A 19,680-nucleotide genomic window follows, 5' to 3' on the forward strand; every position below is an offset into this window, starting at 1 on the left:
ATAGACTTCTAGCGATAGATTTTGATTAGTGTATGTCCTTTTCGGGCGATGAATATTTACTCTGGTTTAGCAACAAATCTACACTTTTCGCGATTAATTTTTTGGTCATTAGAGATAGTGTTTTTCTTTTTTCCTTATAGCAGACGGGATAAAGGCCATTGCAGTATAATTTCTTTTAAGTTGCTTTTCTTAAGAGAAATTGCAATCCGATATACTTTTGGTCCATTGTATATCGAGTAATTTAACGTAAAATTCGCGTCATCAATTTTGAGATGTACTTTGTCCACTAATTAATATGATACTTAACATCATTGAATTTTGAAATTCATATGACTAATATGGATCCAAGCTTATACAATGTCTTTGCCCTTCTTATTGATGCCACATGCATGCATGAAATCCAAGTAAGAACAGTAATTCTCCGCTCTTTAGCAGCAATAATGGGCTCTAATTGATGGGTTATTAATCTAGATCTACTGATTTAAACGATGACTATTAATGCCATTGAGGGATAGTTACACAAATAGTCTATAAACTTTTGTCAAGTGCGCAATGTCGTCCATGGAGTTTTGGTAAATGCTCAATCCAGTCCCTAACTTATATAAAGATATTCAATATTATCTTTTCATTAATTCAAGTTCAGAGACAGCAATAACTTTTTTTTCTCTCTTATGTTGTTTTGCACATTGGACTATGAATTGGCCCTGCCGATTGTCGCAGCCCCCGTCATCGCCTCATCTTACTATATTCCTAACGAAAAGAGGTCAAAGAATGATGGCCGCCTCTAAGATATTTACTTATTCCGGAGGAGCAGATAATTGCCTTTGGTTCAGGTATCTTGATGATGTGCAAGATAACGATGGGGATGAGTACGTTAGGAAACTCTTTAATAAGAAAAAAAAAAGGAGTGGAACGAGAGACCAATGCATTTACCTTAAAAAGGTTTACATCCGTTATGGAATATGGGATTTCGGCTATAACTATCAAGTCTCTCGTAACTGTACAGGCTTATCGTTACAGTTCTATAGACATACCAAAAGGTAGAAAATCCCGTCCACATGAGGTAACGAATATCTAAGCGATAAGCTCATTGGATGTTCGTTCTCTACAAGGCTTGTTATTGTGACCTTATGAAAGATACAGGGACCCATTCACCACTACACTACCATGTTCGATGGTGAATACGCGAAAAATATTTCGGTACGTATTTATTTTTCAAAAAATACTCGCCATACATCCAAAATAAAGTCAGCAATTTCAATACTTTTTGCACCTCAATAGACCTCTAATTAACTCCTATATATATATTCTATATCTATATAATATATACCATTAAAAAGAAATATATATATATATAAATTTTTTTTTTGGTTGGATGGGCATTGGTCAAATTGGTTTCGAAAGCTTCCCGCACGGAACCCCGCGAAGAGCACGTGGCCCATGGACACAAAAAGACCGCGAAAAGCTGAAGCGGCGCGGCCCCGTTCGAATCGGAGGGACACGTGTACGGCCGATCCGCCGGGGACGCAGGGGGCTTACGGTGGGGGCGCGCCGCAGCGTATGGCCATCCGGGGCTTAAACCCCCAAGAGCTTCCGCAGTGTGTGTGTGTGTGTGTGTCCTCCTCCTCCTTCTCCAGCAGCTCCCGCAGAGGTACCCCACCTTTCCTCCTCGCGAATTCCCCTGTATAAAAAGAACCGATTTTTATCGCTTCCCCCCGGCGCGGAGAGCCTCGCCAGAGATCGGCTTCGTCGCCGGAAAAGGTACCTCCGGTGGCGAGATGTTCTCGTACTGTTCTAGTTTCTAGGGTTTGATCTCTTGTGTGCGCGGGCCGCGGCGTTTTCCTAGTGCATGCGGGGGTACTGTAAATCTTGTGTCGACGGAAGTTCCGATCGTCGAAGTTCTTGATGTTCTCGATCGGCGTTTCTTGCCTCCGGGTGTGTATTTCGCGTGCGGAGTTTGATCGGGCGGATTGTTTTGTGCACATTGCGCATGTTGTTGGGTCCGTGGTTTTTGGCGCTGTTTAAATTTTTTTTTTTGTTGTTGTTGGAATCGAGTCTTCGTTTCCGGGGTGATCGATGAGGTGAAATCGCTTCTGCTTCGAGTAAATATCGAAGACGGTGTTTGTTTCGACAGGGTTGCCGTGACAGGGGACTGACTTGGTTGGACGCCGGGTGCTCTTTACTCGATCGTTTCTAGTTCGCTCCGCGGGGTGCTTCGCGAGTTGTGGAGTTCGACTTCCGGGTGGTTGAAAAATGGTAACTTGCGGAACCCCCTTTCGAGTTTTTTTGTGCAAATGTCTTGTTCGCAGTGCGTGAAATCATGGGTGCTTGCATGGTCATTTGTAAAATGCTGTGATTTCTTTATACGATGGCTCCGCAAAGATTATGGTATTGTCAAATGATGTGCCTTTTGCTTTCGGGATCGATTGTTTTTCTAATGTGAAGAGCTGTTTTGCTTGGCATTGTCGAATCTTCCGAGTTCTATCGGATACTTGATGTCCAAACTGTTGCCTCTTTAGGGGTATATCTAGCCACACACTTTCGAATTGCTTGTCACCCCCCAACCTCCTTGGTAAGTTCCTGCCTGCCTGCATGAAATGCAGAGTTTACGTGAATAGTCTGATCTTGTACGTCATTCCTTTAAGTTTCTCGATGGTAGTTTTGGATAGACATGAAGAGCATACTCTTGTTTCTTTTATCGTGCGTTACTCTTGTATAACGCCTTGCCACGTTTCACACCTTTATTTACTTTTCTTATGCGAATTCACGTGATTATGATTTCAGATGTTTCTGGAATCTAGCTTCTTCTCATTAATGTTCTTTCGCCGCTCTCATTTTCTTTTTCTAAATTTACTCATTCTAAGCTCTAGATCTTGTCACTTGGCTAAAAACCTGTCTAAGCAAATGGTTTTGGCAGTCTTTCCAACCTAAGGACTTTTGGATGCCGAGAGATGGAGGACCTGTCACTAATGGGGAGATCAACTATGACAATTCTTCCAAAGTAGAACCTAAACGAAGTCATCAATGGTTTATGGATGCATCCGGGTCAGAACCATTCAGCAACAAAAGACAAGCAATAGAAGCCGTGACGAGCAGGCCACTATCTGGAATCTCATCCCTGAATGTTTCTCCTTGGGACAATAATCCTACTTTTAATGCTATTCCAGGGCAATCCACTGATCGGCTCTTTGGTTCTGAGTCCATGCGGTCTGTTAACTTAGTTGATAGGAATATCGCTCCCTTTGGTGCTGGTGATATAAGTATGGTAAGAAAGAGCTTTGAAGGTCAATATGGAAATGAGTCATCAGTAAGTTTGTCTATGGCTCATGGCACTGAAGATCCCTCAGCATTTCTGAATTTTGGAGGAATCAGAAAAGTCAAAGTTAATCAAGTTAGGGAACCTGAGAACAGCATTTCTGCGACAATGGGTACTTCCTATAGAAGTGGCAATGGCAGTGCAATTCCTACTGATACTGGTTATCACAAGGGCCACAATAGCACCATATCTTTAGGCTCGGGTTATCACCATAGGCATGAGAATAATATCTCGATGGCCCCTGGCTACAACAAAGGGGAAGAAAGTTTCATGCCGATGAGTCACACCTTCACTAAGGAAGATGGAAACTTCATATCAATGGGTCACAACTATGAGAGTCGGGGTGAGAATATTTTATCCATGGGTCAGCCCTTTGCCAGAACAGATGGGAATTTCATCGCAATGGGTCCATCATATACGAAGGGAGAAGGGGATGGTCTATCCATGGGTTCCTCCCACAACAAAGAGCATGCAAATTTTATTTCTGTGGGCCAGAATTTTGGTAAAGTAACCGATAGTTTTATCTCAATGGCTTCGTCCTATAACAGAACTGATGACAATATGACACCAATTAGTCGCACCTTTGACAAGGCTGATCCAAATGTTGTTGCGGTGGGTCACACTTCAACCTATGAGAAAGGAGATTCTGGCATTCTATCCATGGGTCAGAACTACAAGGGTGAGAGCAATACCATTTCTTTCGGAGGATTTGAAGATGAACATGGGGCCCATACCTCAGTTGGGATCATTGGCAACTACGAATTAGTAATAGACAACGAGACTTTGCCTCAGGGTTCGGTAGATCCAGGCCAGAAGGATGTTGGTTCTGGTGCCGATCCAATTATTAATAGCTCTTCTGCATCGAAAGCAAATTCTAAAGCTGAGAACATCCCCAAAAACAAAGAGCCAAAGACGGCTAAGAAGGTGCCTCCAAACAATTTCCCATCAAATGTCAAAAGTCTGTTATCTACTGGCATGCTTGATGGAGTACCTGTCAAATACGTTTCCTGGTCGCGTGAAGTAAGTCTTTCATATTTACCTTTCTGTGAGCTTATGTTCTTCTGTACGGATCAGTTTTTGTTACTTATAAAACATTGGTTTGGCAGAAAAATCTCCGTGGGATAATAAAAGGGACTGGCTATCTTTGTGGATGCGAAAATTGCAACCACTCAAAGGTAAGAGTTTTATTCTACTTTGGAAAAAGTGAATTGAGCAATTGCAGTTCGAGGTTCTTGAGCTTATTCTTTTATTTGAAATGGAAATACAGTCTCTCAACGCCTATGAGTTCGAGCGTCATGCTGGTTGCAAGACTAAGCATCCCAATAATCACATTTATTTCGACAATGGTAAGACCATTTATGCAGTTGTTCAGGAGCTGAAGAACACGCAGCAGGAAATGCTCTTTGATACAATTCAGACTATCACAGGGTCTCCCATTAATCAAAAGAACTTTCGTATTTGGAAAGGTGAGCTCATTTTTTCCTCCCTGGACCTCCTAAGCTAGAATAGCCTGCACCTGAATTCAGGGAACACTGAAATTTACTGGCATGTCGATGTTTTTAAAATGACATTAATTGTTCATGGCCTCATGGAATTCCTGATTCCTCTTCTCAGCATCATATCAAGCTGCGACCCGTGAACTTCAACGAATATATGGAAAGGACGAAGTCACGATGCCTACTTGACAAATGGCACATGCACTTTCAGGTTCACTTGGTAGGTTGCTCTTGTGATCAGTGAATACTCCGATAGTACCTCGTAGATCAAGATGGGAATTCTAGAAATGGCTTATAACCATGCTTGCACATATAATTTTCTGGGTGTAGATGGTAAAGTTGCACCGGATTTTGGGATCAACTCTGTTTGAATTGAGCAAGCAGTTTAATTTTCCTTCAGTAGCATAAGCAACAGGATTGCTTCTCCCATTGTGCTTGGCACAACTCTTACCGTGTCGAATAGGTGGTCTGCACAATTTTCTTTGGGGGTAAGCGGGACTATTTATGTGGTGGACTTTCTCGTAGAAGTTGCTGTGTTGGGTGAATCAGACCTTGCCCATTTTAACTTATGTAAATATGTTCGAGAACTTTTTATCTTATTGGAAAATAATTGATGTTTTATTCCTGAAATTTAAGGATGGGACCTTGTAAAGTTTTGCAGCATGTTAGCTTCGTTGTGGCTGCCTGGTTAGGTTTCTGTGTTCCTGCAAATTAAACTGTTCTTTGAGCTTACTTGTTCCGAATCGTGCCTATAATTGTCAATAGTCGCTAGCCTTTCTTTCTTTACCATAAAGTAACTTCGGTTGAACTGAACCGAGAAAGGTAAGGCCAGACGGAGGTTGAGCTCCGCGGACCGAATGTGGCCAGCAAGCTCAAGATCCTATCGATTTCAGTATTAAGGCTAAACTTTAATATACCCACGAGATAATGACTCTATAGCCGAAGAAAGAAGGATTAAAAGCTTGGGAATTATTTATACTCGCCCAACAATTACCGCTTATGCTTTCCCATGGAGAGAGTACTCGACTCAACTTACTCGTACCTGCTCATTAGTCATTAGTTTACTAGTTAGTACCCGACGCAAGAATTCCCTGGCTACACCAAAATTTGCCTTTTTCACTATTGCATGCGAAAAGGTGGCTTTGGCTTTATTGAGTGATGAACATCAACTTCACATAAACACAACAAACATGACTAAACAACAGAACATTGAGGTCGAATATCCATATTTGAAAAAACAACTCAAGTTCTTGAATTGCTGTTACTTTTGGAGCTTGTTCTTCCCCTTCAAACGGCTTCGGTCGGCCTCACTTTGGTGACATCAACGATGACATACGAGGAAGCAGCAGCCTCTGCATTCCCGTCTGCAAAACTTGTATTGGCTAATTGTAGGTTCAACGTTTCTTGCTTTTCACTGCTTCCCGTCGCAGGCTGATCTTTGCTCTTGCCCCACAGGACAAGATACAGGCCGAGAACAATCACAAGTGCTCCGATAACCCTAGGAAAACGGAGTGCAAACTTTGTGAGGATCCATACGAGATAATACCATGAACAAGAACAATGCTTGATGATTCTTCAAAAGTCAACAAGTTACTAGGGTTGAACTATTCTGGGAAAATTGAGAAGATACCTTCCAAGGTATAAGATCTCATGTAAAGTGAAGGATCCCAGGATTGCTACCAGGACCATTTGCAGAGGATTGAAGGCAGTCACAAAAACTGGCCCCTTTACCTGCATCACCACCCCTTGAATGTAGTAACCCATCCCAGAACATACTATGCCCTGCATTTGATGAATCCATCAGTTATGAACTTCACAAGAAAGTGAAGGAGAGAGACCCTTTTCAACTCATGACTAGAGTGTCCGAAAACTGTGTATTTTCTCATGCTACGGGTCCGGTATCGAGTGACCTGGGACATGGAAAGCGTGATCATACCAACACCGAAAGACTTTGACATGGACCTCACCATTTCGGCGGGAAATGACTTACACCGTAGACAACTGCCAAGAGCTTGACGTCAAACTGGAGAGACCAAGCGGCAAAGTTGCTTCTTTCCATCGCAAAAGCGAAAACCGCTCCGAGGCACGTCCCCGTCAGACATATCAGAGCCGTCAATGTGAGCTCTGCTGGGTATGATTTCAGCGTGATCGCCTGCGTGCATTTTGCTCTCTTGTTTAGAACGAAGTGCTTATACAATGCCACCGTTGTTGTCTCTCGAATATTATTGATTAGTAATAGACGGCGGGAACTTACTTGGAGAATGAAGAAAGAAGCCCAGCAGAAGCAGCCTAAGGTGATCATAAGAGCACCCTCGATTGGTTTTTGCACAACACCATCTGAATCAGCGTGTGTTGAAGTTGATTCTGTCCATGGAAGACCAAGAACAGGACCTTTCGCTAGAGTCATGAGCATCGCTCCTCCTATGGTGACCAGGGTTCCCACTATCTTGGCTTGGCTGTGCTTGCTTCTTATGCTCAATCTCTCAAGCCTATCGTTCGAATTCCACATTGGAAGAAGGAGAATTAACCAAAGAGGTAACTATATGAGTTAGCAACAAAATGCGATGTAACGTGTGACACGTAAATACTTTGTTTGCAACAAGCTTAATTCGAGTTTTTGTCAAATGCATGAAACTTAAAGAGATATTAGATAATGAGTAAGTGCGTATATTAATTACCCGAAAAACCAGGCCATGAGGAACGCGAAAGCAGGAAGCATATTGGACATGGCGGCCGTGAAAGACGCAGTTGTTAACTTCATTCCCGTGTAATACAGATTCTGATCGATCACTGGCCTGCGTTCGTTGCATTTTGGAGAAGGAAAGAGGGATGAATTCATGTTATTTGACTCATTTTCCCCTACCAATATTTCTAAGTAAGACATAAAAGAGAGAAGAAATGAAATCCTCTTACTCCAGTAAGCCTAGCAACAAGATCTTCCAAAGGATGGACCTCGTCATTTTTGGCCTTGTCTTCCTGTAATTATTGCAATATTTTCCCAGAACATTAGTGCTTTCATTTACTATAGACACTTTCTAGATCGAGATCGAGATCGAGAGAGAGACCTCTCAAAGAGGATGGCGAAAGGAGCAACGAGTACGGTGGCCGACGCATGTCGATAGACGACGAAGACGTGCTGGCTCATTCCTTTGTTGAAGGAGAACTTGGCGACTATCGCCATCCCCGCCAATCCGAACTGGAGGAGCACCACCGCCAAGTACAGCTTGACCCGGTTCAAGACCCGAACCACTCTCTCCCCATCCTCACCCATTCTCACTCAAACCTTTGCTCTGTGCGTGTGTTAATCTGTTATGGGGCTTGCATGCAGATGGCTGTGGTTATAAACACCATCTGCATGGGGGGCAAAGGAAACAATCCCAGCACGTTTCCCTTCGTAGTCTACGGACTCCACTACATGTAAACCGTAAACAGATTTGCCAAGGAACTATGTGTCACTCGTGAAAAGAGGTATAAAACACGTCATTCCCACCAGAATTCAAAATAGCTATTTCCATGGAAGCAAAAGTAGAGCACTAATCGATTGAGCAAACCCTGTCCCCAATGTGGATGCCTTTGCTTTATTCCAATCAAGCCAGGGAGTGCATTTTCATTGCGTACGAACATGTTGTTTTAATATTGAATCATTGTACTCCTCAGTGTGGTCTCCACTTCGATTTTTTGCCTTGGATGGAATTTCTAGAAAAAGCAATTCCTTGTGAAGTCTTCCAAACCTAAATATGCGGATGAGCTGTTTTTGACTGGACGAGAGTTGTGGCTCTCGAGAACTAGATTTCGTGCTTTCGTCCGCACTCCTGTTCCCTACAAAATAATCGATACGCAGAATGACGCATCGACCTATATTAAAAATGCCAAATTCTTTTTGCTCGAGTAATTTTTTTAGACGAGCACTTCGGTAATTCTTGAGGCGCTAAGCAAATGTTCCGTAAAATTTAGAGCTATAACTTTTCCTAGCTATAACAATTGGTTACTAAACAGAAACTATAAAGCACTTGACTATCATTGGTATATACGACGATCATCGGTAGAGAAAAAGAATTCAACTTTAACAGAGTAAGGTAAATTGCATAAAAAGCGTAAGGACTCAAGGGACATTAATTATAATCGCTACCTATTACACGCGTGGTGCGATCTAGAATGCTTTGTACCGCAACAGACTTAACAAAAACCTACGGAGAATCGCCTGTCTTGGTGCCATAAGAACTCAATTGACCATATCTACGTTGTTACATCAAACTAAAGTAGGATCAGGTGAACATTGATGAGGAATATGCTATATAGTTCCTCAAATGGCCCCATTCTTCTTGCAGGATCTATGTGATTTACATCTCACTGAGCACTCAAAAAGGAAAATCAAGCAGAGGGAAGATTGTAACCACTTAACTCTTGGAGGTGGATTTCGCTGAGTCAATGAATTCCACAAAGTCCAAAGAGGAGAAAATTGTCCAAAAAGTCCTGAACCTATTGCACTTTTGCCAATTCAATCCTAAACCTTTTTAAGTTTGCCAATTCAGTCATAAACCTTTTCACTTCTTGCCAATTGAGTCCATTCGGCTAATTTTGGCCGGCCGGCGCTAACGTGGCTACCGGCCGACGCTGATGTGGCAATTTTTAAATATTTTTTTCAAAATTTTTAATCTTTTTTTCTTTCTGACTTCTTTCCTCTGGCCGGTCCGGCGACTGGCGACCGGCCAAAGGCGAGGGCCGACGAGATCGACCTCGCCGGCCTTTGGCGAAGCTCGCCCCCGTCAGCCCCTAGCTGGGCGAGGTCGCCTCGCCCAACAAAGGCGAGGCCAACCTCGCCATCGCGACCCATCTCCCTCGCTTGGGTTGCGACTGCAAGGTTGGCCTCGCCAGATCTGGGCGAGGTCAAGCCTCGCCTAGCCAAGGTGAGGCCGACCTCGCCGTCATGACCCATCTCCCTCGCCTGGGTCGCAATGGCGAGGTCAGCGTCACCTTTGCTGGGCAAGGTGACCTTGCCCAGCCAGGGGCCGGCGAGGTTCGTCCTCACTGGTGGTCGGCAGGGGAGAGCTTTGCCAGAGGCCGATGAGGTTGACCTCTCTGGCCACCTCGCCGGCCCTCACCTCTGGCTGGTCGCCGATCGCCGGACCAGCCAAAAGGAAGAAGTTAGAAAAAAAAACACTAAAAAATTTGAAAAAAAATATTAAAAATTGCAACGTCAGCATTGGCCAGACGGTTGGCGGCCACGTCAGCCGGCCTGCCAAAATTGTAATGAACTCAATTGGCAAGAAGTAAAAATGTATATGACTGAATTGGCAAATTTAAAAAGGTTTAGGATTGAATTGGTAAAAATGCAATATGTTTAGGACTTTTTGGATAATTTTCCCATCCAAAGAGCAATCTATACTAGGCCTTTCTCTTTTCGTAATACACGAAATTACACCCAATCACCAATGCAATTCGCACGAGATGACTTTAATGCCCCTATTTCTTGAGAAATTTACTCCAAAAAAGATCTAAACCAGAACACAATATCTCTTTCTGCCACGGAGAAGAGGGAGGGAGGGAGGGAGCTTGGGAGGCCGGGAGGACGCGAGGTGGTGGCGTCACGCGGCTTGAACGGAGGCCGGCGAGGCATGACGACGAAGGGGGGGCGATGGCGGTGGGTATCTCGGGGAAGGGCAAAAGAGGAAGGATAACAAAAAAAAGGAAGATAAAAAGAAAGGAGAAGAAAGGGAATATTTAAATCGAGCTGTCCAAAATTCACACGTGTTGTACTAAATTTGGGCAAGAGTTGGGTCTTTTGTACGGGCACAAAACAAAAGAACCCCATATTTGACATACAACTTTTCCTTCACGATTGATGGGTTACAAGCATAATTAGCGTGGCCCCGGTATGACTAGGCACGCGCAACATTACTCTTGACCAAAGCACCTTTCTTACTCTGCACTTCACCGCTCGAATAATAAATCATGCTGTTGATCTGTGCTTGGCTTATTTTGACTTCACCACATTATTTTGACGTTTCTTACCCAGCACTTCAACCTTGATTTTGGTTCTATAATTTAGATTAACTTAAGAGAGATAGAGACATTCTTTTACCTTCCTGAGGGTGCACATCAGATTCCTTTGAAAGACGGGGAGCGATCTCGGATCGGGTTCGACCTCGAGCGAGTCGTCATAGGGTCTTGCTTTTCGAGGAACGGACGGACCAGATAGTCGTGACTGTCTTTCCGACTCTGACCTCAACAGCAATTAGTCAACACTAGCAGCAGCAAAGTCAACGTCCAAGTCCACAGTTTTGAAGTCGATTTTTGATGATGAACATCTGAATCGGACACCATTAGAGAATGATAAACGGACAAGCTATTCGGGGTGTTAAGAATAGAAGACGCCTCGCTTCTTCCAACCCCAAATTTTTATCTCCATGATTGAACTTTTCTTGGCTGCTAATTAAAGGGTTAAGAGAAAGATTGTTGATTTGAATTTGCTATTTCTAACCAAAATGCCATCCATCTCATGAACATGTCAAAGTGGTTGTGTCAAAGCATTCATTAGGCGCAGTCTCAATCGTCATTAGAGGCAGATCGAAATCGTCGCCTACACTAATGGAGTCCACAATTTGTAGCTTCTTGCCCATTGGTAACACAATTGGGAATTTGATTTACGAATGGAACTTCTTTAATTAAATAAATTTCCTTTTTTCACCAGTTCTTTTCAAGTTGCTCCGAAAAAGCTTCACGTCACTTCACATTTCTTTTCCCTCTTTTTTGGTCTCGTCGTTGTCCCGATCGTTTTCGCATCAGAATTCAACAAATAATTACTGTTTGAATTAAGACTAATATATTCGGTTGATGTGTTACAAGTATGGATGTTACGTTTTTAACTTTAGTTAATTTTGCACATGATTGATGTCCATAAGCTCGGAGGAAATTTCTTTCGATTATGAACGAAGCTTGTAGAAACTACAAAGTGAAAGTTCTAAATCTTGCAATTATCGATATGATCTAATATTTATTAAATATATCTTATTAGGTAGATTCAAAACTGTTTTCACTTCTATATTATGACTGAGTGGCTTGGTTTCCTTTGTTCTTCTACATAATCTCTATAACAGGGCTCTACTGCGAAGAGTATGTATTACGGGTTCTGATAATGACCATGGTTACAAGTAGACCTGTCAAAATGGGTCATTGACCTGTTTCTTAACCAGTGTTTGATTGGTTGAGTTATTATATGGATTAGTTATGTGTATTAAATGGGTTATAAATGGGTTTAGAATGATAAAACCCAAACTAATATTAGTATTAAATGAGTTCACAACTTACTTAGACTCAACTCACTTCCATGACTCTTTCTTCGCTTTCTCATCCTCACTCAATTTTGTGCTCTCTCGCTCCTCTCTCACCTCAATTGAGGTATGAGTTTTCCTATATTGACTTTAATATAAAAATGTTTTAGTAATATGGGTCGGATTGGACATAGGTCACTAGATTTGTATTACTTGAAAATGGATCAAAACGGGTTAAATTAGCCAATTAAGGTCGGACCATTTTCGACCCGACCCAAACCCGACATGACCCACCCATTTGACGAGTCTAGTTACAAGCCCCTTTGTTATTTGTTTTTTAAAGTGTTAAGATGCGTGTTCAAGTTAAAGGCATTCATGTTGAAGCATCAAATATGAACAAAAGGAGATTCTTACTGTGATTGTGGATCAAGATGCAAATTGAATGTGGCGGCCCATTGGATTTTACTACTATAGACGACAAAGACGATATCCCTCTCGTTGAGTTAACCTTGATTGGGGTTCTTCTATAATTTAGACGAACATCAGAAAGAGACAGAGACATTCTTAACCTTGCTGAGGCGGCAACTAGTCAACACAAGTAGTAGCAAAGTCAACTTCCATGCCCACAGTTGTGAAGTCGATTTTGATGATACCATCTAAATCGGATACCATTATAGAATGATAAACAGACAACAGCGTACGGACTCGTGTGCGTTGTTAAAAAGATCAGGATGTTAAGAAAAGAAGACGCCTCCTTTCTTCCATCCCAAATTTTATCTCCATGATCGAACTTTTTGGGGCTGCTAATTAAAGGATTAGAGAAAGATTGTTGATTTCAATTTGGTCTTGCTAACCAAAATGCCATCCATCTCATGGACATGTCAATGCGGTCGTGTAAAAGCATTCATTAGGCGCAGTCCCAATTGTCATTAGAGGAAAATCGAAATCGTCGCCTGCACTAATGGAGTCCACAATTTTGTAGCTACTTGCCCATTGGTAAGACAATTAGGGAATTAAATTCTCAAATGGTTCTTCTTTAATAAAATTGATTTGCTTGTTTGCCAATGTTCTTTTCAAGTTGCACTAATGGAGTCCACAATTTTGTAGCTACTTGCCCATTGGTAAGACAATTAGGGAATTAAATTCTCAAATGGTACTTCTTTAATAAAATTGATTTGCTTGTTTGCCAATGTTCTTTTCAAGTTGCATTTCCTTTCCCCTTTTGTTGGCTTCATTTGAGAGTTCTTGTCGTCATCGTAATCAGGTCTGCCTGGAATTTAACGAATAATTGCCGTCTGGATTAAGTCTAATGTATTATCCGATTTTTAAAGTTAAAAGAAGTATGTGATAACTTACCGACAAATCTCAAAGAAATATAATGGGTTGTTAGAGAAATCCCTCAACCAAATGAGTAAGAAATACTAATCACAGAAAACTCCAGATGAAGAAGCAAATCAGCGGTTGGACAGAAGGTGGTGCGGAATGACCTTAGCACCACAGTGGTCTTTAATTTAGATTAAATAGGCCACCACTGAAAGAGCAGCAGCACGCATTCCTCAATCCTAACAACACAACAAGATACTCAGTTTTCTTCCCTCTTGAAAAGGGAGGGAACAAAGGGTGAATTGGGCAATGGGGTTAGAAGATTTGCACAGAGAGAGAGAAAGAGAGAGAGATAGAGAGGGATGATGGTGATCGTAATTTATAATGAATGACGTGGTTGTCACTAGTTAGTGTCCAGTATTAACCTTCCATCCTGAGCAAAACATGATCGTGCAACTCCAAGCATAATCTAGATTTACCACTATAAACAAGTGCTGTTATTGCAAGATGGGGCATTGTGTTCCACCCAAGCCGGATGTTGATCGACCCTTGCAAGGTTCATTTAAAAAGAGTCGCGTTCGGCGTCCATAATCACCATTCACCCCGCCAACGATGTGTCTCTCCTCATTGTGTATGAGGAGCCTTATAGTTGGTACACGATGATTGATTCGATGTAGTGAATGCCCACGACATCTTCTTGTGATTCATTACATTGTGAAAGACTTAATGTTTCATCCTCCGGCAGAGAGCTCAATTTGCTTGAAGATCGACGAGTTGATTCCTGATGAACCAGCATACATAAACAAACAGGCCGTGATCAACACTACCATCTTTCATCGGGAAATTCTCCTCAAGGAGACTCCACAACAATGCAAAACCAAACACGATTTCTGACGAAAGATACGTCACATACTCCCGCCTCTCACAAGATGTAGCCAGTTAACAGAAAACACTATTCAGATTAATTTTTTCCCCCTTCGAAAGAGAAAAAGGCTAATCCCAGAATCTTCTATATCAAAATAAGCACACTAGTGAGAAGGTACAAAGAAATGGAGGAACCACTAGGACATACCGAAGTTGTGAAGACGGAAAAGACAGAGTCTAACATAAGCATCCCGAAAAACGGATCTATCATAAAAATAACAATAGGCAGAATACATATGTGAAGCCAAGCCACCATGTTGGCATCCTGATAAGCCATTCATAAAAAATTAAAGATACCACCACTCGCAGAATCTCCTTGTATTTTCCTCTGTCCTGTTTTGTTTCTTCACGAGCCACAGCAAGAGGATCTTTGTGGAGCTTGGCCAGCATCAGCTGTCTTGTCTGGTTGACTTATCCTGATTGTCTGAGGCTGAAAGCAAATGGCAGCAGCATCAAATATTCATTCAATCCCCTCTCTACTTACGAATGATTTTCTAATCGTATTACGAGGCATCAGACATCAAGCATTCATCATGTCATTCTTTTCTCCTTTCCGATAACACCCCTCTCATATCGCAATTCTGAATACACAAAACTACTGCAAACGGGGAAAGGGCTAGTGCAGTAGGCGTGACAGAATGTCAATTCCACTGTACTTTTTTCGTGTTAAGCGTGGCAATATGCCGTCCACTAGTGCAATAGGCCATTATAGATGACATTTTCGTGTTGGACAGCCATATGTCTGTTAATTTGCAAAGACCGAACATACTCGTCAAAGGTGGTTCATAAAAATAACTGACTGGAAGATAGTAATATACACATCTCGACAGCTTTCTTTTTTGTGAACCGCCGCATAGATGATTTAGCAATATTTTTTCGCACATTTCATCGTTAAGTTTACCCTAATGTTGGTTCATTCTCACGATAACATGGAACTGACTCTTAGGCTCTGCTGCAGCAGAAAGTTCTTTCGCTAGTTTAGGAGTACCAAGTGCAGGTATGAGTGTGATGGAGCAAATCTGCAATGCTTAAGGAATTGAAAAGGAAACTGAAAAATAAAAAAACTAATTTTACCTCAGCCCTCGTATCACTTTCTGCAAGCCTTTGCTTAATATCCTTTGCAATTGAAAAAAATACTTCCTCGACATTCATATTGGTCTTTGCACTCTGCATCATTGAATCCCTAACATTAACAGAGCAGAAAGCATGATTCCAACTGCAGAATTACTTCTAGCATCAACTTGCAACTTACTGTTTCAAAGAACTTGATACCATATTCATCAGCAAGAGCTTGACCCCTGGAAGTAGGTACAGCCTATGCCAAAGAAAAGTACATTCTAGTCATCAGTAGACATTTCTGGATATAAGCTCTTTTTGTACATGTGTTGGCACCCCCTTCGTGCCTCATAGCGAGTTTCTCTTTACTCAACTAAAAAAAAAATAAAGCGGAAGAACAGTACACAGTGCACTGACACGCCTCTCTCCATAAACAAGCATTCATACCCATCATAGAACAATGACAGTGTGCACACACAGTGAGAGAGAGAGAGAGGGAGTCATGGTAAGGATTTTGGGGGGACGAAGGTTCTTGGAAAGAAAGTGCTAATCATAACAGCCAAAAAGCCAAGTCATTTACCCTTTTGCTTTCGTCCATGTCAGCCTTGTTTCCCACCAATATTTTGTTTACATTGTCAGAAGCATGCTGTTCAATGTTGCGAATCCAGTTTCTGATATCTGAAGTATAACAAGGAAAGTACTCCATCAAAATTCGAGTTAATGCTCATAGAAATTTTTTTAAGAACAATCAACAGACAATACACAAACTAGCTTCTTCATTAGAAACGCTACGATCAAGTATAAAGAATCATAGCAATTTACCGATTAAGTATCAGCCTGATGCCTTCAGCATTTTAATACGCAACTTACACAAAAGCAGGACCACCAAAAATCTTCAAATATGGAGAACTTACTGTTAAAAGATGACTCATCAGTGACGTCATACACCAGCAAAATGCCCATAGCTCCACGATAATAAGCTGAAAAACCAGAAAAAAAAAGTGAATAAATCTGTAGCTGTTAGAACTTAAATAGGCAAAAACAGAACTATTAAACATGATGTAAGATGCAACCTCAAGGAGGACAATAAGGATTTAGGGAAAGAAGAGGCTATTAGGGCTATATGCTCGAAACTCATTCAGGTGTCAGCAAGCAAAGACGTGTACTATGCCATAATCAATGCTCCTTTGGCTGAGTGGTTATGTCATCAGCCTAATGCTGTGGTTTCCACAAGATTTCACATCTCTCCATCTATCGAGTTTTAAGTCTATGTTCATGCGTCAAAAGAATCAGCTCTCTCGTATAAGAATAGCTTAAAGCTGGAAACAACTTACTCTTGTGATCAAACATTTGAGCTCTACATAGCCTCAAAATGCCAAATACATCACATTCGATCTAATCCAGTAGAATAGCAGGTAGCTTCAGTTTTTACTATGGAACCGATAAATAAAGCTTTCAGGCAAACGTGGCTTAGAATGCATCCCTTGTACAAAAATCCCAACAAAAAATGTCATCCATTAAAGAACAGACGCTATTTTCAGTTCAATCAAACCTGTTGTGATGGTTCGAAATCGCTCCTGCCCGGCAGTATCCCAGATTTGTAATTTAATTCGCTTTCCATCAAGCTCGATGGTCCTGATCTTAAAGTCAATGCTGTTAGGAGGAAAAAGAACAACAAATGAGAGAATTTCCAATATTGCAGAGTTTAAGCTCAAAGGAACATCCACTTTCCCCTCCTCCTGTACATCCCCTGATCTGATATCCATCGATCAAGCCAAACGAAAGAATTAAAGAGCTGCACACAAGGAGCATGGATATGTAAATTCCACTCTTTTCAATTTCTAGATGAACTATCCCCGCATGTCTATCATTTATGCCGAGCATTATAATTGATCTTTGAACTGTCATGAAATCCTCAGAGAACTCTGAACTATCGTGATCTTCCCACCCATTACGCCTCTGAACTCTAAATTGCATAGATATAACTAGAATAGTATATACAGGAAATAATATACTCATCCTCATGATACAAACCCTATAGTGGTGATGAAACTAGTTGTGAAGGAACCATCAGAAAATCTCAAGAGCAGACAACTCTTCCCAACACCTGAAACATTTTGGAACATAACACCGTCGTCAGATCTGCACACAGCAAAACTCTCTTACTTTTGCTATAGATGTACTAAAACTCATACACAACAAGAGACCAGCACAATACAACACAACACTTGAGTAACTAACTATAGATTTTTTTTGTTGGAAATCGTCAAATGAAGATTTACGCCATCAAAACCAAATACATAGAATCAAGTCCGCAAAACTGGAGAATTAGTATAGTCAACAATCAACTCGAGAAGCGTATTTAGCTAATCTGTAAGGATTAAACTGCTTAATTGCCTCCTTTCAGACACAACGGGGTCAACTCCTGGAAAACAAAGGTCAATAGAAGAGAATTTCCTCATCAAGCTTGAACCAAGTGTTCTTATCATGGGACTTACGATTTCGAACCGATTCCAAAGTTCAGGACTAATGCGCCTGATCATTAAACTGGAGGTTTAGAAAGATTTAGTTCACAAAACAAGCCAGAAAAGCAAAATGCCCTCCTCCTGCCCAATGTTCATTTAATCACATGTCAAATAAGCCTAGATGCCTCATCTCAATCTAAAATGGACTATATATGAGTTCCCAGGTCCAGGGGGCCGATTTGTCCGAAGCAAAAGCAACCACAGACGGCGACATATGCCCGACAGAGTAATAAGCCGGGAAAGATCGCGTCATTTGCACGCACGCACTTGGCCAGAAGACACAAGTGTAGAGAGAGATAACATCGTCATGTGCATACTTGCCTCGTTGGTCAAACTAATGAGCCTTGGAATCATTTATCGTTATAGCTTCGAACTTCGATATAAGTCCAGAAGAAAAGGTATACCGATGATGAGCTCTAAATCTCTATCGCAGTACTACCATTGTCTCAATCTCATCTAACTTTCATTTACCCCCGGAGCCAATCCCGTCTCGCTTTTCGGGGTAGAAGATCAATGGCTTTCGAGTCGTCGAAAGACCCCAACAATGAATCCCAGAAACAAGCGCGCCCGCGCGCACACGAACGAGCGTAAGGCCACGCCAATTCATCAAATGCACCCGACAAACTACCCAAAAAAAAAACCAAACCCTTTGAATTGCTCGATCGCACCCCCCCCCCCCCTACCCCAGAACCTCACAATCATATCTCCCAATCGACGAAACGAGCACCAAAACAAGCGCACAGCGCCAAGCCCAAACTCCTACTGATCCCCCCCCCCCCCCCCCTCCCTCATTTGCTCAGGAAACCAAGCACGCGCGCACACGAAAGGGCACAAAAAAAAAAAGGAAAAAACAAACAAACAAACAAACCCCAGGAGCGAGCAAAGGGAAAGGGGGGGAGAAACGAACCGCTGTCGCCGATCAGGAGGAGCTTAATCAGGTAATCGTAATCGGCTCGGGCCCTCGCCGGTGGCGCCGCCATCGAATCTCACCACCTCCTCCTCCTCCTCCTCCTCCACAAAAGTGGCCAAAAAAAAAAAGAAAAGAAGAACGAAATCCCTCCCTGCAAAAAAAAAAAAAAAACAGAGAAAATGCGTTCCCGAAGTTCAGAATCGCGAATCGATGCCGTACGAACGCATCCGAAACAACAACAACACAGATGCGAATCAGCGACGAGAGCGAGAGAGAGAAAGAGACCTGCGGTGGAAAAGAGAGAGAGAGAGAGAGAGAAATTAACAGGCGAGCGAAGACAAGGGAGAGAGAGAGAGAGAGAGAGAGAGAGAGGGGCGAAGAGGGGAGAAGGGAAGGAAGAAAGATGGAAATTTATCATGGCAAATTGATTTTTCCTCCCTTTTTTCGTCATTCGTTATTTGTTTTTTTTTTTATTTTTTCGTCTCGAATTTTTGGAAAGAAAAAAGGGGGAAATTGTTTTCGGGCCGAGTCGTCTTCCCCCTTCGGTCACACCGCGTACGGAAGAAGGGGGGGGCGCCGAACGTGTCTACGGTAGATCTACAGTTTGTATCCCTGCTCGCGCAGCGTGGGGCTCGGCCGCACCGAATCTTTTTCCTTCTCCCATGGACACGCGGATCGCGTGCGATCCGAGTGAATGTTTTTTTTTGTGGAGCCTCCTCCCGGTGACTTTGAAAAACGGGGGCTTTGATTAACCCCCGGTCGGCATACGTCGTTGGATCCATTCGATTCTAGATAAGGAAATTCCCCCCCGGTCCACGAGTACATCGTGCAGATACGGAACAATTGGACTCGAGCATCG

General features: G+C 42.3%; 3 protein-coding genes across 7 annotated transcripts; 1 reads left to right on the top strand and 2 right to left on the bottom strand.

The window, feature by feature from the left end:
• The first annotated feature begins 1,601 nt into the window (after positions 1-1,601).
• LOC115673215 (uncharacterized) lies at positions 1,602-5,442 on the top strand. 5 transcript variants are annotated; one of them, XM_056308473.1, is made up of 6 exons: positions 1,602-2,256; positions 2,918-4,336; positions 4,423-4,491; positions 4,584-4,782; positions 4,931-5,032; positions 5,143-5,442. In XM_056308473.1, the coding sequence occupies exons 1-5, from the start codon at positions 2,254-2,256 to the stop codon at positions 4,999-5,001; spliced, it is 1,761 nt and encodes a 586-aa protein (XP_056164448.1). In that variant the 5' UTR covers positions 1,602-2,253; the 3' UTR covers positions 5,002-5,032; positions 5,143-5,442. The 5 variants fall into 5 exon arrangements, with proteins under 5 accessions (XP_056164448.1, XP_030451173.1, XP_056164446.1 ...); XM_030595313.2 differs by having other exon boundaries at positions 1,602-1,761; positions 2,135-2,256; positions 4,931-5,442; XM_056308472.1 differs by having other exon boundaries at positions 1,603-1,761; positions 2,056-2,256; positions 4,931-5,442.
• Positions 5,443-5,908: 466 nt separating this feature from the next.
• LOC115673258 (WAT1-related protein At2g39510) lies at positions 5,909-8,095 on the bottom strand. The gene is made up of 7 exons (XM_030595371.2): positions 7,878-8,095; positions 7,726-7,788; positions 7,491-7,607; positions 7,067-7,301; positions 6,803-6,964; positions 6,443-6,594; positions 5,909-6,310 (listed from the first exon to the last, which is right to left on the bottom strand). The coding sequence occupies exons 1-7, from the start codon at positions 8,081-8,083 to the stop codon at positions 6,100-6,102; spliced, it is 1,146 nt and encodes a 381-aa protein (XP_030451231.1). The 5' UTR covers positions 8,084-8,095; the 3' UTR covers positions 5,909-6,099.
• A 6,250-nt stretch (positions 8,096-14,345) lies between these two features.
• Positions 14,346-18,977, bottom strand: LOC115673216 (ras-related protein RABE1c-like). The gene is made up of 8 exons (XM_030595315.2): positions 18,819-18,977; positions 17,421-17,493; positions 16,939-17,039; positions 16,301-16,366; positions 15,967-16,064; positions 15,583-15,645; positions 15,405-15,497; positions 14,346-14,760 (listed from the first exon to the last, which is right to left on the bottom strand). Exons 1-8 carry the CDS (start codon positions 18,889-18,891, stop codon positions 14,677-14,679), a joined length of 651 nt encoding a protein of 216 aa, XP_030451175.1. The 5' UTR covers positions 18,892-18,977; the 3' UTR covers positions 14,346-14,676.
• Positions 18,978-19,680: the final 703 nt, after the last annotated feature.

Source organism: Syzygium oleosum, unplaced genomic scaffold (genome assembly GCF_021117445.2).
Source record: "Syzygium oleosum isolate NSW1041296 unplaced genomic scaffold, Sole_v2.1 Sole_v2.02, whole genome shotgun sequence".
Classification (NCBI taxonomy): domain Eukaryota; kingdom Viridiplantae; phylum Streptophyta; class Magnoliopsida; order Myrtales; family Myrtaceae; genus Syzygium; species Syzygium oleosum.